The sequence below is a fragment of the Ammospiza nelsoni genome, chromosome 4 (assembly GCF_027579445.1).
Source record: "Ammospiza nelsoni isolate bAmmNel1 chromosome 4, bAmmNel1.pri, whole genome shotgun sequence".
In the NCBI taxonomy this organism is placed as follows: domain Eukaryota; kingdom Metazoa; phylum Chordata; class Aves; order Passeriformes; family Passerellidae; genus Ammospiza; species Ammospiza nelsoni.
In genome coordinates this window covers 49,552,940-49,573,808 of record NC_080636.1, presented here as the reverse complement: position 1 = coordinate 49,573,808, position 20,869 = coordinate 49,552,940, and the positions used below count along the sequence as shown (strand labels likewise).

At 36.2% G+C, this 20,869-nt stretch overlaps 1 protein-coding gene across 1 annotated transcript in view; it reads right to left on the bottom strand.

The window, feature by feature from the left end:
* Positions 1-20,869, bottom strand: part of INPP4B (inositol polyphosphate-4-phosphatase type II B) — a 216,900-nt gene that overhangs the window by 55,439 nt on the left and 140,592 nt on the right. Inside the window, exons 10-14 of the mRNA XM_059470523.1 lie at positions 18,872-19,019; positions 12,691-12,821; positions 9,552-9,656; positions 6,208-6,316; positions 837-1,014 (exon numbers count right to left, since the gene is read on the bottom strand). Coding sequence (XP_059326506.1) covers positions 837-1,014; positions 6,208-6,316; positions 9,552-9,656; positions 12,691-12,821; positions 18,872-19,019 — 671 coding nt within the window. The remainder of the gene's footprint in view (positions 1-836; positions 1,015-6,207; positions 6,317-9,551; positions 9,657-12,690; positions 12,822-18,871; positions 19,020-20,869) is intronic.

Sequence of the window (20,869 nt, the reverse complement as noted above, 5' to 3'; positions counted from 1 at the left end):
CACTTCCCAATAGCTGAAGATACATGGAAATGGTTATTGATCCTGTTATTAAGCCATACTGGGATCACACTACTGAAGGGATGGCCCATGGAGAAATGGGAAATTCTTCACAACCTCTCGGGTCACAGGGTTCATATTGTTATTCATATAAGGGTTCATGTTTTTATAGGGTAACCTATGCTGGGATGCACTACAGGCTTCAGCTAATCTCCATTATCAGTCTGTGAGACCAGCAGGGAACATTATCTTCTCTAATTTAGAACTAAAGGAACTAAAATGAGGAAGAGGTTACAGCTACAGACAGATATAATAGGAGAAAGAGAAATAAAATTTGAGATATCCTAGAGCAAATTTCCCAGCTTCTCCTTCCAGGCTGCATCACCATTTCTGATCATGCTGTTATTCTAAACCTTATACACCAACCTGGCTTGAACTACCTCCCATAAGCAGCAGCTTGAAATATAATAGAAAGAGAATTTAAAAAAAAAGACTTCTCATACTACAAAATTATTTATAATTTTTGATATTTTCATAAACTCCAGTATGTAGCCACTAGAGGATAAAGAAGCTACATGAAATTAAATTAATTACACTTTTAAATAAAGGCAATATTTATAGATTTCATTAATTTTCTATATGGAAGGCCTACAGAAATACTAAATAACATTATTTTTCTAATAACAACATTTTGATGCTTATTTTAGCTGCGTTTATTTAACATTTCCTGATGCTGTGAAAGTCAAATGATGCAGAACCCCCCCCCCCACGCTTCCTCCCCAGCAGTTAGAGAGACTTGGTTACTCCATTTTCCATTGCAGTGAGGATTTGAATCTTACTTTTTCTGAAAGCATCTTTAAAGAGTTCTTCAAGCTGTCTGGAGAACGCTGGCTTGCAGAACTGAGCAGCAGGTCTGCATGGCTTGATATGAGAGGCTGCAGATGACTGATGTTGCTGAGAACTTCTTTTGCCTTGGCTGTGTTTTCAGGTGAATAGTAAATACACTGGTATCCAGTACTGTGATAACAGAGAGTCACATAATGTCAAATTCATTTCTGCCATTAACAGCAATGCTTATGGTGCTAAAAATCTTGCCACTACTTTTGCAAAAAAAAAAAAGAAAAAAAAAAAAGCCAGATGCCTGAACTTCATAGACACCACTGATCCTGCCTTTAAGGGTAAAAACAAACCTTTCCTTGAACAGTAAAAGCATAAACAGCATGAAACAGCCCACCACCACATGCTCCAAGTAATACAGTGCAAAATTCCTTTGAGTGGCTGATCTGAACATAAACCCCATGTTTTTATATGTTTCTTTTAAACACTGTAATTCTAGAGATAGAAAATCTTTGACAAAGTCAGGTAATAATATCAAAGAGCATAAGGCTCCTTATTCTTCCAACTGAGCTCCCCAAAAGAGAATTAACTGCCTCACTGAGTCTTTCCAAGTGGGCCATTAATGTTGAATTGATCAGCGGTCCACACTGTGTTTTGATTGGCCTCAGTGATGTCCAGGAAGAGATGATAAACAGAGTTATCTCCAATAAAGAACAGGCGTCTGATTTGCAAGAAGAGACCCAGCAATGGGTGCGGAAGTGAAATACTTCAAAACCACACAAATGCACACCGCAAACTTCCTACTTTCCACTGTTCAAACTACTGCAATTATTTTGCAGGACTTCTCCTATCCCTCTTTCTTCTTTTCCTCCCTACAAATTATGCAATATCCTCTTACACCACAGTTCGCAAACAGCACTTCAGACAGCATGCACACACCCACTGGCTCTTGCCTGCAGCCCACAGCTCCTCACCTGAACCTCTGGTACGTAACTCTTCCTTTTATAAAGCCCTGGCTTAGTCTTTCAGAGAAACTAACCAAAATCTTCTGCAGCTTCAGATTAAAACAGGAAAAAAAGAAACCAAGCACCTCCTGGCACATCACCAATGCCAGAGGAATGTACATACTACTCCCAGCTGATACTGTTTGTATCTCCCTTCTCTCCTTTTTGTCTCAAGTATTTCAGTCCCTTCAGCCATTTCACCACTGATTTCTTTCTTAATTTGGCATACCAAGACCAAATACTGACACTTGTTCAATCCTCTGAACTTTATGCATTCCCTTTCATTTCAGTCTTTGTCCAGATCTCTTCACGACCCCCAGTTCCCCTTTGTGCCTTTTATTGAGTGAATTCTAGTTCCTTCTCTTTAGTTTTCTACAAATTAGAAACTAAATCTTGATCAGTCCCTTCCAATTCAGCATTTTCTATGATTCTGGCAAATAAGGGTAGCTTCAAGCAGTTTTAAAATTAAGGCTCTTGCTTACGTATTCTGCTGAGGTATACTCTCAATACCCAATTCTAATTTTCTATTCCCCAATATCCATTCTATTTTTCTGTCTTTCACCAATGTCTTCATTCCTAGATACAATTCTTTGTAGAGGCAATCAGGATTAATGGCATCTAACTGCCATTACTACCAGCCACATCTAAATTATGACGCATCTCCAACTTACATGGGCTACTCATGTCTACTAGAGCTACCGTGTCTAGTAGAAGTCATAATTCTGAGTATTTCAGCAAAGTGAATAATATAAACTGTCCCTCCTAATGAATTAGGAAGAACAAACAAACCTCTGTCCCTCTGAGTAATAAAGAAACTGTCACAGTTCTGCCTTTGAGGTGGATAGCCTGTTAGTGAGATGACTTCCAGAGTCAGACCCAGCACAACATCCACTGGAACCCTCAAGCAGCAGGCTCAGTAGATAGGGCAGGGACAAAGAGTAATAGTCTATGTTAATTGCAGTGAAGACATAGTCTTAAAAGTCTTGACACTTCTCTAATTCCCCATCAGGCTTTTCCGTCCCTTTATCAAAAAGTCCTTTTTGCAGGCTGAATCTGGCTAATGCTGTTATCAAGTTCACTGTGCACATACTCCTTTCCGGGCTTTCCCTCAGTCTTTAAATCCTAGATAGTTTTCACTGATCTCCCACAGCTCTAAGCTTCACTGAATATTGCTGCAGAAAATCTACAGACACCACTTGTAAGAAAGAGGGCAGTGACACCAAAGGTGTGGGCAGTTCTCATTGCAATTAAGTAAATCATAGCTTTTAAGTAAAGGAATTAGTGAAGAGAGAATGACTCTTCAGAATGAAGTGCACTACCAGACTGGTAATTATTTGGACAATTTAAACATTTCCAGAACCCTAGAAAGCATGACACAGCTTCAAATATTTAGTTCCTCTCATAACTTGAGAGCAACTTCCTCAATCCCCCTAGAAGAATATGTAATTATTTTTCAGAAACAACATATTTGAAGTTTCTAACTGTTGTGTTCACACTGTTGCATGTATGACTAGCTGAGGTTTTCTGTGGCCTTACCCTTCACAAACAGATATTACTACTCACAAGTAAGTGACATTCCCTCCTCTGCAGCTACTTTTAAAACTTAGTGCTGCATACAGCTCTGGTATGTAAGCACTGTTAGGCAGAAGAGGCAGCTGCCTCTTACAGATAAACTTTTCACAGGTGTCCTAAGGCACAAACTGGATGAAACTTCTGCATTAGGGTAAAGGCCACATGGGTAGGTCCAGGGCAGAATAGCAGCAGCATAATGAAAACATACCTCTCATATGTAAATGATGACTCAGGTACCTTTTGAAAACTGTATAATAATGCTTTCTGGGTAAAGTTTGAAAGCTTTCACTAAGCATATAAAACCACACTTGATCATTTCCATATATTGGCACCATCATTAACCATGACCACATGACTGTCAGCGGTCATTTCAGTCCTAAACTTGCTTTAAGGACATTCTTCCGATCACATACCAGAAAATTTTCACCTAAAAGAAAAGCCTTTCTTGCTCTTATTTCAGGTCCTCTATTTTTTTTATAATGTGCCTTTTATAAAAATTGGATATGACATTCCTGATGGTAATAAATGAGAGAAGAATTGCAAAACCACTGCATTTTTGTAAATATTTTTATACAGGACTTTCCCTTTGTGTCTGCACAAAGATTCATATTCTGTGTAATAGAAAAGATGCCAGAACGATCTTCACATACACATTTTCCACATTCTTCTGTTGGATAAACTTTCAAAAAACATATGTCTCAGTCTTGTTTTTGTTTTGCAACTGCAAATGCTACCAGATAACTGTTTCTCTTTGTCTGTTAATTCCACAAGTCTAAGACCGCGCAAGAAATATATTGCAATATGCTGACACTGTTGAATATTTTGATAAACTGCTCTAATAATCAGACTGAAGGTCAAAAACATGCAAGGCAATTTTGTCACACCTTGACAGCTGCTAGGATTGGCTGAGAACTAATCTCTTCCCACATCTTGCATTAGGTCTTCAGCTCAGCCTAGAGAAAACGGCTGCTGAATCTGCATTTTTCCTGTTCATTCTATATTCTGACTGATATCGCAAGGTGTCACTTCTTCCTTCAACAAAATCTTCAGAAAATTTAGCCCCATCATAAAACAGGAAATTCAAATTGCAAAAGGTGCCACAGGGGACACAAGGTGTCCTCAAAACACCTTTATGCAGCAAAATAAACAGGAGCATGCAAAAGTAGCACTGTTGTCACCAGAGTGAAATAAATTTGTCCATTATAAGATTGAGAATGTAGTAAGAAATGGTTCATTTTCTGAAAGCTGAGCACTGTGAGAACTGTAATGCTACTTTATATCATATGACTTTAAAGGATTATGTCTATTATATTATTTATATCTAGCAGCTTCAGTTATAAATTATTATGATAAAAACCCACAAATCACTATTGCAACTGCATTAATCAGATAGTGAAGGAGAAGATACTTTAAGAAATGTCTTCAGACATTTTCTTCAGCAGTAAACATGTACTTTGTAGGTCTTCATATGATGGGGAAGAGGCTGCCCATACCAGTTTGCTGACAGCAGAATATTAACACCGAGTTTATTGATGTGTCTTATGTGATCAACATGATGCACATGTTTCATTGACAGGTTTCAGCATCAGAGGTAGTCAGGGAAATGAAAGATTTTTGAAGATTTAACAGGGTTTTTATACTGTGTAGGGCAAGCAAGACCCCCTCAATAATCCAGCTTTCAAAGCAACTAGATCTGCTGGGGTTTGTTTGTTGTTAATATTAATGCCAACTCCTATTCAACCTAGAAGTCAACAGCAGAATTGAATAATTTTCCTTTTATTCTCTATGATATTTTATCCATGAAACTTTTTTGAGCATTGACTAAAATGGAATTAATTTTCTGTGGACTGTCATGATAACTTAGATCAGAGCACTCCCTTCCTGCTTTCCCTTTGGAATGCTGTAACACTGCAGTTGGCACCATCAGCTGGAGCACTGAGCAGTCACAACTACTGAAAAAATCTGAACAGCCATAGCAACATACACAAATACATCCAATTTTTAGGAAAAGATGTAACTAACACTTTGGTGCATGTTCAAGAGCGAACAAAGCATTTGAGCTCCACAATAAACCGAACCTTTATTTTTGATTAGTCTTATTTTGGCTTTCTGAAGAATAAGAGTAGTTTGTTTTTTCATAGTGTACTAAAAATACTTCTACCTTAGCATACACCCAGGCCTGTCAGAAATAAAGCTGCTACCTTAAGTTACAGTTTCTGTATTTAAAAATTGTCTACAGGTACATTCCTCTTAGCACAAGAATTGCCAAAGAGATATCTCATTCTGAACAGCAGGTTTTCAAGTACTGATATACCTCCAGCTTCCTAAAATACAAGGAAAAAAATCATAATTTTGAACCATTAAGGTTGCAGAAGACCTCCAAGATCATCGAGTCCAACCTTTGGCAGAACAACCACCATATCAACTAAACCACAGCACCGAGTGCCAAGTCCTGCCTTTTCTTGAGCACTTCCAGGGATGATGACTCCACCACAAGTCTCAATGCACAAAAACCCTTTTCATGAAGAAATCCTCGCAACCTGAACACCCTGCAGCACAGCTTGAGGTAATTTCCTGTGTTTATTCAAAATTAGTCTTAACACTAGAAGTAGAGCGTGTTTCAATTTTCATCAAAGCAGGGAAAAAAAGGGAATATTTTACGAATGCAATGTTCAATCCTACCAGATTTTAATCTTCCATTCATTCAGCAGGATAAACTGTTTTGTTATTCAGTGAGCTTAGGGCATTTTAATGCAACCTTAATGGTATTTTCCCAGCTACTGGAAAGAATACTTACTTTCGTCTTTCAGCCTCAAATTTACTCAGCAGTTTCCGGAGACCACCATTCTTAAATCCTTGGAAATGTGCTGCTGGGGCTCCCACAGTGATAACATCATACAGAGCATCTGGAATGGGGATAGAGGAACACAGACATCTGAATGCTTCTATCCCTAAATCATGGAAACACTATGACATCTATTCCACAAAAAGTAAGGATAAGTCTATATAATTTCCAGGGAATAATTGATAATCCAAGTCCCAAGAGGGCCCAAGAGCTAATCAATCTTTCTATACAGCCACTGCGCACTTTAAAAAGTTCATTTGATTTATGGCTATATCTAAATTATGTGCCACTGAGTAGAACAATATTCCAGCTCTGCAGTTTACAAAGCTGACAAGTAAATTGGCCCATTGCGTATTTCATTCTATTGCCCCTTTCATTATTTAACTTGTAGTCATGTTGAGATGCACAGATTCAAGCATTTTAGAGTCAAAAGAGACCATTTTGATGGAATAGTCTGACTGAATAATAGAGACTACTGAATCACAGCTAATAATTCCTGCATCAAGCTTGTCTCTTGGTTGAGTGAAGGCATCTCTTTGTTTAGGCATCTAATCTTGATTAAAAGATTTCAAGTGACAACAAATTCACCGCATTCCCAAAGAAGTCAATTAGGCTAGTAAAAATCCCTATTCCTTTTCTAGCTTGAATTTGTTTAGATGTAACGTTACTGTACTTTCAGATATAATGGTGTTTAATGCTAAATTGGTGAGCCCTGCTCTATGACATACACTTTTTATATATGTTTATAAACACAAAGTCAGTTGAGAAGCTACCAGAACAGGAAATAAATCAGACTAATGAAATGCTTGCTGAGAAAACAATCTGTTGTCACTTTCTGTATATACCTGGTACCTTATGACATAGGGGATGAATTCTTTGTGTGGATATATGCTTACAGAACTGGAGGTGAAACATCCTTTTTCAAAGAGCTTGTGACTGATTGTCAGGGCGGAGATGAAGATTTAATTACATCCCACACCACATAACTATTTTTTCTAAGTTTAAATTTACATTTACAGTAAGTACCTGTTTTGTACCTGAACTTACTGGAGGTACAAAAGTGCAGTTCCGAATGCCTCATCCTTAAAATGTATTTCTAAAGGAAACATTACAGGATGTTTTTTGAGAACTGTTTTATTCCTCAAAGAAGTTTCCCATGTAAATTAAAATCTAGATCTTTCCTAAAATAGAACTTGCATTCTGATGATAAATATGCCCAGAAGCATGAGCACTGTACAAATGACTCACAGTTAATGAACTATGCCTTACTTCCTGAGCTGAATCTCAGAACATATTTGCTCAAATTGATTTGAGCTCTAATGAGTTGGTGACTCTTCAATATCCACTTAAAAGGAGAAGTGACATAATTTCATTCGCCTAAGGTGAGCCTCAAGATTCTTAAATAGCCCATTCTTCTAGGTTTTTATACAGATTATCACTAATATATATTCTTCAGCTATTAGGACTCCACTGATACTTGACAATAAGAAGGAGGAGGAGGCAGTCAGTGTCTTAAACTGGCCAGATGCAAAACAAAAATCACTTCAGTTCACCAAATCTATTTAAAACAAGCACATATTGCAAACAGGAACAAAAGCAAAGCTATGTCAATATATAGATTTAAGTTCTCTAGTATGATGAACAGAGCACAATGTGGAGTTTATGAAATGGATAAGGATACCATTGACCCATAGGAAAACAGTATTTTTCCTCAAAGCTACTCCTACTGAAAGCTTAAGCACACTTTCTCTTCCATTTCAGTACTCAATGACAACCCAAACAAAAGTTCAGGAAAAGCAAACCTGTTATTATACATGTCAAACACAAAAAAAACCACATACCAATGTGTATATACAATAGATGGGATTAAAACCTATCTTGCATTCCCAAAATTAAGATATCTGATAGTGTAAGGGTTAATGACACCTCTATGGATCATTAGCTTGTTTAAATGCCACCTCCATGAATTTTTATTCTTCCCCTTCCAGTGTCATTCTCCTGGTTATATTCCAGGTGTCCTTTGATATATGCCAAGCAAAGCATGAGCTGAGAAAGACCAACTTCATATCAAAGTGCTGCCTATTCCAGATCAATTAGCAATTGCTACAAACTGCTTAGACTGCATATATCTAATACAAGACACAGGGAAGAACATTAGTTAAGTAACAGAGGCAGAGTTTTATAATTTGAAGATCAAAATTTGGAAGACAACTAGAACAATTCTAACATTTATCTCTTCCTGTACTCTTTTTGATTATCAATTAATGATGTGTGCCAAGCAAAATGGTTTTGGAGAAGAAGGGAGAAAATTCATAGAAAAGCAAAACAAAACTCCAGTACTGTAAAAGTTGTGGGTGCTTAAGTAAGTCACAGATTTCACTCAACTTTTCTTTTTATTTAGCAAATAGAACAGTGTCCTGTTCACAATGAGGTTTTCTTGAAAAGACCATGTTAAGCTTCTGGCCCCCATTACAAACCTAAAAATCCTTTTCAGTTAATTACCTTGAAAACATTAAAATCTGTGTTATCACATTATGTCACTATAAATCCCCATCTTGTTGAAATATTTGGAGGCACAGTTTTTTAGTAAAAGAAATAACAAAATATTGAACCAACCAGTATCTAACAGATAATTGGAAGCCCCTGTGTCCCAACTTCGAAGTGGATGTATACTCACACAGTACAAAACAGGAAATTTACCACTGTTTTTACTTACTGTTTTACAATCTTAGATGGAGAGAGTATTAATAAGGCAAAAACTGTATCAGAATGTAATTTCTGTGTTTGTAGTTACAGCAAATTTTTCAGATCTCAATTTATCAACAAATTATTCACTACGCCATTTGGTCATATATATGTATCAGTATGATATTTGATCTGTAAAGGAAGCTGCTAAAATCAGATGCAAGTGGCAACAACAGAATTCTGTGTTAAAAAGAACCACAGACCATGTTACAGAAAGTTATCCCCCTTTCCAGGAGATGTTGGAAGCTTGCAGTATTTTCACTCAACACTGAGTGAAAATAGCATATATTCTCCATTTACTTATTTGCTTGAAGTGTCATAGGAACAAAATGAGCACATCCTTGGAATCTGTTTTTAGAAAGGAACTTGGAAGAAATTTAGTTAACCAGCCCTTAGTTTTCCAAGATGTGCAGTAAATGTCCACAACCTGTGGCATCAGAAGACGAGGCAGGGAAATTCCTTGCAGAGCTTTGACTTTGGATGTGATTTCTAAATTTCAGTGAAACTGTGTTTCAAAAGCATACTTTGTCATACTTGGGGAATTTCTTTACCTTTCAATCGAGGACTATGCACATGCATTCTTTGCAGATGAAGATTTATTGGGATGAATTCTAGTGTTTTTTCTCCTTTGCTACAGCTTGATTTAAAGGAAGAACCTGAAAAACAAAAGTTTAAAGAATCATTGTCTTAACCACTCAGATGTTTTTGTATTCCTTTTAAAGGGAGACAATACTTGTATGTGAGGAGTTGTCTTTAATTTACCTTCAATGGATAATTATATATTAGGAGATGAAACGTTCACTGAGTCTCAGCATGTATCTCAGCATGGAAGCAACAAAGCAGCATTTAATTCACAGAGCAATCTAACTGTTTTATTCTAGGAGATAGATACTCTTCCCTGCTGTCTGAAATCAGTCTGTAGTCTGCTGGAGACAATGCAGCAGTTAATGTGCATTGTGTTTATTCTGTGCTAAAACTGCAAGGTTCCAGAACTATGATGGCACTGCATTTTTCCGAGTAAGATTATTTTCTTTGAAGAAAAGTATTGTATTGAATAGGCTATGTGTTCTTCCTAGAATGGTCAAATAAAGAAACACAAACTATCTTAAGGAAAGCTATATATTTGTTCACAGAAGGCATGATGCCTTGGAAAAACAAAACAAAAAAAGATTAATATGGCTGTATATTTCCAAAACATTAGATTTTGAGTAGTATTTTGGTAGTGTAAAGAAAAATAATTAAAGTCTGACAGTATGAAAATATAATTTACCTGAACACATTTAATACAGAATCTGTATAAAATAAAAGGGTGTAGATTAGGAAAGAGAGGTGGCCTTGTCTTCCAACTCAGGCAGCCCAACGTTTACCTAGGCCACTTTTCCAACGTTCTATCATTTTGCCAACTATTAATTACTAGAACTAAAATTCCTCTCATTCAGATAGATTTTTAAATAAGTTTTGCCAAGGTTCAGCCTTTTTTTGAAGCAAACACATAAAAAGATAAAGAAAATATTTTAAATTGTTTTTTGCTTGCCCAATCAAGACTTGCCAGTGTTTATCTGTTGAAACTGCCATAGGACCGAGCTCTGAGCCTCCCAATATAAACCACTCTGCCAGAGGGCACCAACGATGCTCCAGACCAGCCAAGCTTGCTTAGGCTGCTCCCTAAGTTAGGAACTTAAAATAATAATTTAATACAGATGAAGAGCAAAGCCAGGAGTCAAAATTTTAGATTAGACAGGAAATCCCATGATGCAGATTGAAACAAATAATTTTCAAAGTTCCACTCCCTCCCAATATCACCAAATCTGTGCTTTAGAGTTACCTAAAATTACTGGGGTTTTTGTTTCCTAACCCTTATATCTTCCTGGTATGTTTCCTTACAATAAAATGCTTTACATGCTCTCAAATTCTCCCATTACTGAGGATAAAAGTGTTTGCCAAAACAACTCAAATCTGAAATAGTTTTAACTTTCTTAAACATCCATTTTCAATAAATATGCTGGTAAACCAAAATTGCTGTCTAACACTAATGTGGCTTCCTCATACTTCCACAGCAATCTCTCAATTTCAAAAAGAAATTAAGTGGTCTCCTAACAGCCTTCTCCACTAAATTCCCAAATAGTTTGGTTGAGTTGAAGTGGGTATCACTCAAAAAGCCCAACATGAGATTGTACTGGGGAAGCATGAGCATATTTTGGAGAAATTTTATTTGCAGGGGCTATCTGCCCTTCTGAACAATTCAACACAAACTCAGGCAATATTTCAAGATGAAGAAAGACACCTGCACTGGCTACACTGAAAAGCAAAATGGTTTTTGGCATGCCTTGAAATATGTTGACCTGAAAAGTCTGAATAAAAATTGTGCTCACATCCCTAATCTTAGCAACTTCTACTTCATAAGTACTTGAATTTCAATGTACTCCCAACATAACTATTTGTTCAACTACAGTATTAAATCAAATCTATGTCTGGCTCGCTTTTCTAATCTTGTATACAATCTTGTATTAGGTTGCTTTGTTTTCTGATTAATGTCCCTTTCTCTTTTACATGTGCTGATTTGCTCCTCCTGGATGACCTCAGTTTCCCAGGACCACATTATTTCTCTCAAGACCCAATTAAGATGGGTCGTTTAACATTATAAACCCTTTAGAAAGTCACTTTGCACAATACAGGTCTTGCAGGGTTTATGTTTAATAGATTATATTGTCTATTTTTTAAAATCTCAAAATGTCCCCTCAATATTTTCCTGAATGCTACAATTATTACATTGGATCTGTCATTATCTGTATTTATTGGCCTGTTTATGACACTTTATCGAGCGCTTTAAAGATTAATTAGGCAAAGATTGAAAATACATATAGATACTATTTAAAACAGAATCACAGGAAGTGTCATACTGGGCTAGACAGTAGATGCCAAAATTGGAACTGGGATATTCTGATGATGGCAAACAATCACAAATACAAGAAATGTCACTTCTGCCAACAAAATGGAAATAATTATACAACATTTAGTGCAACACAAGAGCTTTTTCCCCCACCAAATATTTAAGCAGCTGACCGACTGCTTTCAAAAAGGTTACTTTCAGTTAGAGACTGTTTTTTTTAATACACTAAAATCGGATTTCTCCTTTTCTGTGACCAAGATCTCTGCATCCAGCTCTGGGCTCCCAGCACAGGAGGGACACGGACCTGCTGGAGTGAGTCCAGAGGAGGCCACAGAGATGCTTATTGGAATAGTTCAACTTGGAAAAGAGATTTCAGGCTGATGCAATTGCAACCTTACTCCCTCAGTACATGGAGGGAGCTTACAATAAAAGCTGGAGCGGGACTTTTTACAAGATCATGTGATAACAGGACAAGGGGATTCAAACTTAAATGAGGAGATTTGGATTAGACATTAGGAAGAAATTCTTTAATGTGGAGGGAGGAGAGACACTGGAACAGGTTGCCCAGAGGAGCTGTGGATGCCCCATTGCTGGAACTATTCAAGGCCAGGCTGGATGGGAGTTTGAGTAACCTGGTCCAGGTGGGCTAGAACTGGATAATCTTTAAGGTCCCTTCCAATCCAAACCATCCTTTGATTCCAAGTTTTTTATGTATTTTATTCCCGCTGAATATGCCAGTATTTTATAGGTAACAATCTAGTAAGCTCTGAAACTTTCCAGATAAAATCACAGATTCCTACCTGTGTGCCTCCCAAGCTCTGCCAGAGTGTCCTGGTACATGCCCAGCATCTGATCACAGTGAGCAATTACACTTTTGCGCATGTTGTCCCAGTGAGGAGCGAGCTCTCCCAGGTCTTTAAGCTCCTGATTCCTGTACCAAAAAGCAAAAAGGGAAGGCACTAATTAACTCATTAATCTATTAAGATTCATCCAAAATAATCTAAAACAAGTTTGCTACAAAACATCAGAAAGATTTCCTAATTGAAATAAAATCCGTTTTGGACTGCTTGTGAGATCTGCTTTTCATCTCTCTTTTACAAGTACACAATAAATTATGTCAGTAGATAATGCAGTAACTTTTGTGCTCAAAACTCATCTGGTATAAATGCAGTAACCTTCAAAATGAAATACTACTTCTTTCATGAAGGAAAGAAGGCTTCCAGGCTCCAGAGAGCTCTGCTCAGAGTAAGTAACTTTATGTGAAGAAATATTAAACAACATTGGAAAGAATATAAAGTTTCTTTTTCCTGCAAAACTTTCAGTATGGTTGTTTTGATGCACTACTCTTTGTATACTTTCATAAACACTTCATAAACATATTTCTAGCACTGTTTCTACAAATTCAGTTTAATCAACACATCAGCTTTCACCACATTTCTTCAGGATTCAAAACAAAATATACACAAAATATATCCCAACACCAGCTCCCTAAAACGTCATGTCCAGTGTTCAACAGGTCAAAAAAGTACTGCTATGGTAACCAAACATGTCACTGGAAATCCAAAAGGAAATCCTTTAGTAAATTATCAGCTTTCCTGTACACTCTTGAGAGCTGACCTGAGTGAAATAGAGATCATCTGAATTTCCTGCACAAACAAGCTTAGTACTTTGGGCTTTCTGTTTGGTTTTTCCTCTTGCAGAGGAAGTTTCTCCTGTATCTCTCCCAAAGCCATTTTGTGGGACCTGCTTTTAAGGAAAATAAAAGATCTTCAGTCAGTCTTCAAACATCTGGAATTTGGCAGGAGAAAATGTTTGCAACACAATCAGTTTTCATTATTTTCCTTGGAGCATCAAGAAGAGTGTTCCACTGCAATTCTTGGAAGTCTCCAAAAAGTCTTCTAGAAGACAGTTCTTGCATACAGAAAAATTATGTAAGAAAAGGCAAAAATGGGGTAGAAGAGGTGGAAAGAGGGAGGAAAGGACCAGTAAGCTTGCAGCACAGGAACACAGAGCTCACTCATGTGGGCAGCAGATCTGACCATTAGTCAAAAAGTCTTAAAATGACTTCTTGAATGGAACAGCAACACACTGGTGATGCTTTCCCCATCATTATTAGCTTTGCATTAGCGTGAGCAGTGCAGTCAGAATAAGCTCCATAGGCAGACCTCTGCTCCTGGTGTAGGTGACAATCAAAACCAAAGAGACTGCACTGGAAGCGGAATTAAAGCATTTCATTTATAAATGTTCTTGAAAATATCAACATGGAAACAAAGACACAACACGTGAACTTGCTGACAGTCTATGTTAACGATATTATTACTTTTTGCCATTTAATTACTCCTGAAGCTGAACCAATTAAACTTTCCTCCAACAATACAAACTGGTAATGCTGTAGCATAAGAACAATCTGTCATGAAGGGATATGAGAGGATAAACCAAACATTCTCAGTAACTGTTTTCTTTGCCAGTTTTTAGCAGTATAACATGAGGTTCCCTTTCAATTAAAATCTTAGGGCTTCCTTCTCAGAAAAGTGTGTAAAATTTGTCAGGGTATGCAATTTTGTTTATGTGCAGTGATAATGTTTTGGCCCTTAATATTTATGGTGCCTGATTTAATAGTTTTAGCAACAATGTTTGGACCTGGCTGGCTTCCAGAACTTTACTACTCCTTCTGTATAGGAATAGAGTATTCTATCCAAGAACTATATCCCTGCCTCCATCTAAGCTCATGCCTGGAGCTGCTGGTCTCAAACTGACGTTTGAGTTAACTCCACTGACATCAACAGCAATGGGAATATTAATTTTAATAGGTCTTCAAGAAATATCAAATCCTGCCCCCATTACTGGTGACAAGGTTGGTATTTGTTTCTTCTCAGAAACATGAGCAAATCAATGAAGTAAAAATTCAGTCTTCAATATGTGATGTGTCTTCAAAAAAAGACACATCAACAATGCTTAAAGTGAGAGTACAGTGCTACAGCAATCTAGAGCATACACAGCATGGAAATTTTAAAGACTATGATTTCTGAATTTATTTGCATTTTAAAATACAGCAAAATCAAAACCATTAGAAAACAGGATTATATGGCAGACACTTCCATAGAAAATAGTCTCATAGCCTCACTTTATATCTTTATTTCTTTTTCTAATGAAATTATAGAAGACAGAGGATTTAAATTGGATTTATGTCTTGTGGCCTTTTTACAGTTTATCACTGCTGTTGTTGACTCAATACAATTCTGAGTTATGAATGAAAAAAGAGTTGTCTTTTCTATATCTAAACTCCATCAACAACACTCCACAGTACCAAGCTTTATTATTATCACATGAAAGGCCTTTTCTAAAAGCAAACAGAGTGGAAAAACCATAATATTTTTCATTTTTGAAAAAGTTTATAGTTCACACTAATACAATTGTTGAAATTTTTAATAATATTTTAATACTTTAATGTTAACTTATTTCATTGAATAACTCAAAAAACCCACTTCAACCAGTAACTGTGTCAAACAACAATTGTGCTATTAAAAAGCACATAAGCTGAAAATGCTGTATGAAAGCCAAGTAGCAATTTTTTATACATACAGCTTCAAAAATCTAATGATGTGTTTCCTAGTAAAGCAAACATGACAAATTCAAAACCTAGAAAATTAGGTGATTTTGGCCTCCACTAAGCAAAATGAGCTTCTGAAATCTACTTTTGCAAAACATCAGAAGCAAAGAGCTTAGCAGGATTCAAAACAAGTGGAGACATTTCTGCAGATTATATTTGCAAAACTTCTGTAATATTGTAACAGCACAAAAATTCTGAATATTTATCAAACAGGAGCTTTGGAGTAAATATAAGCCATAAGCTTTGGGATATGACTCAATCATTCATACATAAAGGAAGTTTAGAAGCTTCTAAGGAAAGGAGCACAGGAATTATTCTTCCTAACAAAGTTCACTTTAAAATGTATGGATAACCGCTTCATCTTTTTTTTTTTTTTTAAAGAACAGAATCAGATAAAATTACTCTCATTTTTCTCTGCTACAAGATATGCTTCTGTGATATATAGGCAATAAACTCCAGACAAACAATATAACATTCCCTCCAGAAATAAAATGCTCATAGCTTTTTCACTCTGTTGTTTCCAAACCAAGCAAATAATTATAGAAAAAGAAAAAGAAAAAGAAAAAGAAAAAGAAAAAGAAAAAGAAAAAGAAAAAGAAAAAGAAAAAGAAAAAGAAAAAGAAAAAGAAAAAGAAAAAGAAAAAGAAAAAGAAAAAGAAAAAGAAAAAGAAAAAGAAAAAGAAAAAAAGAAAAAGAAAAAGAAAAAAAGAAAAAGAAAAAGAAAAAGTTTTTCTTTCTCTACTAATAATCTCATTTTAGACTCTCTTGAAAACAGTTGCAATTTTTGTCTCCTTACAGAATTTCCCAAAATTATTTCAAGTTTTGGTAAGCCTGACCTGACAGGCAACTAAAAACTTCAATGTGAGTTGTGCTTACCTTTGCATGCCCTGAACAGTTGTTTAGAAACAGAAAAAGAGAAAACAAAGCAGAAAAAAGAGACAAAAGAAATCCCACCAGAACCACATGAGCAAACTACCCACCCCAAAAATGGCAACAAATACATTTAAAATTATTTTAAAGCCTCTTTTCCTATACATGTGAGGAAAGCCATGATAAGATTTTATATGGTTCCTAAGAGATGAAAACTTTAAGTTCCTTTTTAATTTCTATCCACTACACTTTTTATTATACAAAAGTGTAGACATTTATAAGCTAAATTTAACTTGTTTCTCCCTTCCTACTTTAAGACCATTTTGCTTCCATTCCTGCTTTAAATTCTTTCCCTTAAAGTTAAAATAAAGTCAAATACCCTTAGCGGTTACAAATTTCAAAGCATCATGTCAATAAATGAAAGGGTTTGGTTAACAATGAACACTGAAGTTTTATCAAGAGATAATCTATCTTAAGATGGTGAGAAAAGGGAATTTAAACTGCAATTTTTAATGAATACTGAATAACATTAACACTTACTGGCACGTTTTTATAGGTAATTGCTTCAGACCTGACTATTGAAGCCACAATAAAAAAAATGAAACAGGCTGAGTATGATAAGTGGCTTCTGAGACAAAAATATTTATCCTTTTATACTAACAGAGGGGAAAAGACACAGAGAAGAATACTTGAGCTCACACCCAATACAGTAGCATCCTCCTCACACGTTTTACTGGACTACAAGTGTAAGGACTCCACAAGAACACACATCTTCACAATTACTTTTCTTGAAAAAGAAAGCCCAAAGCTGAAGCTCCAACCCACACTCTTATACGATGATAGATGACACAGATGCTCCTGTTCCCACCATCTGCTTGTATTCTACATAGTGTTGCTCATTTTGGTTAGTCTTATCTCCTCCTTCAGACTGCATCAATCACTTTGTCTCTTTCTCTCACACCCACACTTTCAACTAGGCTTGAGCAGCTCAACCACACCGGCAGTCAGGAAAATCAGAGGCATTTATCTCAATCTTTGTGCAACTTCTGTTTCTTTTTCAAATCTTTATTTTGGTGAAGAGAAAACCCCACCATGGTGAATTCTTACTAGGAGTTTATCCAGGGAGGTGAATTCTATAATATGATACAACAACAAGGGCTATTACTTGTATTATGCCTTTGGAGAGAATAATGCAGAAGTAGTAAAAGTGGTTGAAGTAATCCCCTAACATTTAAAAGGCATTTACCCATGAGGCAAATGAAAACATGGGAAGTGCATGAACTGTGAAACTCAGTATAATCTATTTTTATTGCTTACTACAAAAACCTTGCACATAAGTATTCTCAAACAAGATGAGGCCATAAATGCCTAAACACAGTACTAAATGAATAAAATAAACTATTATAACAATTCATAGGAATTTTATAACCCATCATCACCATGCATAAGGATGTATCAGTCCACTGACTTTATTAAAATCAAGATTCCAGCCTCCCACATGCTGTTCTATTGGCATATAAACATCACAGGGAAGCAACAGATGGGGCAAATAAAAAAAGGAAAGGAAGCTTCATACTGCAGAACAAACAACCACAACAGGTTGTTTTGGGATGTGACACAACAGGAAGGAATTGCCTCAAAGTGCACAGGATGGCTTTGGGATGCAGCACTGGGTCCCAGCATTACTCTTACACATGAGACCAGCTGCCCATCTATGTGTTAAGTAACTTCCATGAGGAAGGAGGCCATATCTTCTACATCATCCATTATCACTGGAAGAAGAAGGCACTGTCTTCAGGGTAGCCCTGGATTACTTAAAATAAAGGTGTTTCCCCAAATTTTATCAGCACAGCTTACAAGGATTCAAGGACAGGCTCCATTTTAATCACTGCAATGGCAAATTGGACATTCAAAGGCTTTTGGGACACCTGTGTTCTCTATTCTCCTTTTTCTTCAGGCCATGTACATTGTTATGATTCTCAGATATCTCTCTGGGTTATGAGGCCAAACATTAGGGTTTCAAACAAACATTGCTTTGGAATCCTTTTCTTATGCCAACTAATTTAGATTAGCTAAAGGAATGTCAATTTTATCCTCATTGCTCCTTTATTCACTATAAACTTGTCATTTTTCATAGCATAATGTTAGTCTATGTTATTAACTCTACCCAGACACATAGCCAAACACAGCACAATGTTGCTCAGCCCCCTGTCATTTTCTGATCCTTTATAAACTTTATAATGTTCCAGAATATTTAAATTGTTAATCAAATGGTGGTGCTAACAGGTTTAAAGTCATGACTGCACTTTAGCACAGTTCATTGCTCAGAACTTATGAAGTCACTGGAGTCCTATTGAGCAATCAATTCTGTTCAGTTACAGCTGTAAATTCTTAGCAGCTGTAAAGTGCCCATTTCATACTACAAATAAATATATTTTAGCTCCTCGTCTGCATGATTCAAAGTCAGAAAAATATAATTTATATTGCTGCCTCTTCCTTACCTTCTCATGTCCTCCTTTATGTGCAGATTTATTAGTTCTTTAGGAACATGGAAGGAGAGGGTAGTCTCAGCCATCTGCTCCCGGATCCGCATCCACTTGTTGTCAGAAGTAGGGAATCTATACAACTTACAAACGGGGTTTCTCAACACTGCAAAGAGCAAAAATAATTTCATTGCTTTCATGTGCTTATATGACTCCAAACATTTATGACAATAACCTGCATAATTATTGTATTATTTCACCCTAGCTTACAAAATTAATTTTAGAATCATTAAAATTCTAGTAAAACCATTTAATTTCTGTTTCATTTTTATACCAGCATGTGGAGGGCAAAGTATTACTAGTACATCAATAAATCACATTTTACCAGCAGAGTAGGTAACTTTTGAATTTAGGTCTTCAAAGTAGTGAGAATGTCAATCAGAGTCTCTTTTCTTACATTTCTGCTGAAGTTAGGAAAACCAAAGAGCACAAATGAACAATGAACTCAATACAGCCACCACCACAGCTTGCCAGCACCACTCACAATTTCAATAAATTGCACAGGACTCAGAGTTCAGCTGCATCTTCCCCTGGACATGCACACACAAATCATTAATGCAAATTGAAGGTGTGCTTCTGCATTAAAGGAAACTTGACCATATTAGAGTTACCTGGATCATTGATCGGGTTAAAACACTGCCACTACATAGAAATAAATACAACAGCCCTGTCAATATGTTACATACACAGCTTTCAGATCACTATTGCAATGTGACATAAGAAAATCACATTTCTTTGTATTTTGGAAGATTATGTTTAAAACCCATCACTTTTTTATTTTACAGTTTTCATGTGTTGGCTAGATTTCCATTCAGATCTTAAAAAGATGCCATACAATCTACTCTCTCCTTTCCATCTTTTTATTTTCTTTTTTTACCCTCCTCTTATTTTCCAGAAAGATCAAAAAGGGGAAAAGCTGAGGAAGAAAAAGTTCTGTTTCACTAGTTTGGTAAGTTTACTTGGAGACAAATTATTGCCATTTAACACACACATCCACAATATCTTGACTTGGAATGAGTGACAGCTACTAACAGTGACAGCCTACTAACAAACATTTCACTGACACCATTAATGTTTATGTAGTCTGTATTATAGAGAATTAAAAATAAAAGGTACCCAAACTGCCTTGTCTATCTAAGCAATCAGGATTTTTAACAAAAATCCTTTAGGAAAGGCCTAAAAGAAGACCAGAGATTTAAATATACTGATAATGAACCCACTGCTTGCAACTCCAAGAAAGGAGCAATGTTTAAGTGGTCGCACTGCTCTATATTCCCATCACTCTACTGAGATGTCTTTCATCAGCAATCTTTGATGAAAAACTGTTGTTGGATTATGCCCTTTTCTGATCCAGAGATGGAGCAACTGAGTTATAAAAAACTTTTATTCTACTTTCAATCTCTTGTGAAGGGTGAGACAATACAGATGTTATAATTTATGCCTTTACAATCAGAAGCCAACTATTTCTTAATTACAGTACATTATAAGCACTTCTTGCCATTTTATTGTCATTTTATGAGCCTTTTTAGAGTAATTTTGCCTTTAGTTCTTAGTGATTTTACTTTCAAAAACTAAATTTTCACTCAGTATTGTGAAATAAGCGAAAGAGATGCTTAATTTCTCTGACATATTAAAAAGAGCAATTTTTCTTTACTATCAATACCCAAAATATCTCAATGTTCAAACCTCAGGAAACTAAGGGCTAATTCAGGTCTGGCCTTAAACAGAAAACTGCCAAACCAGATGATAATTTTGAGTTGGTATTGTTTTTTCTGTTGTGCCCCCCAATCAGTATATTACCTGGACATTTTAAATGATGATGCCCCTAACACAAAGATTCTTTATTTTACCTTTTTATATCTACTTCCTAAGGAGTTTATCAAGGGATTTTTTCCAAGAGCAGCCCTTAAATTCACACTCAGAATCTACTACAATGAAAAATGCACATTAATCTGT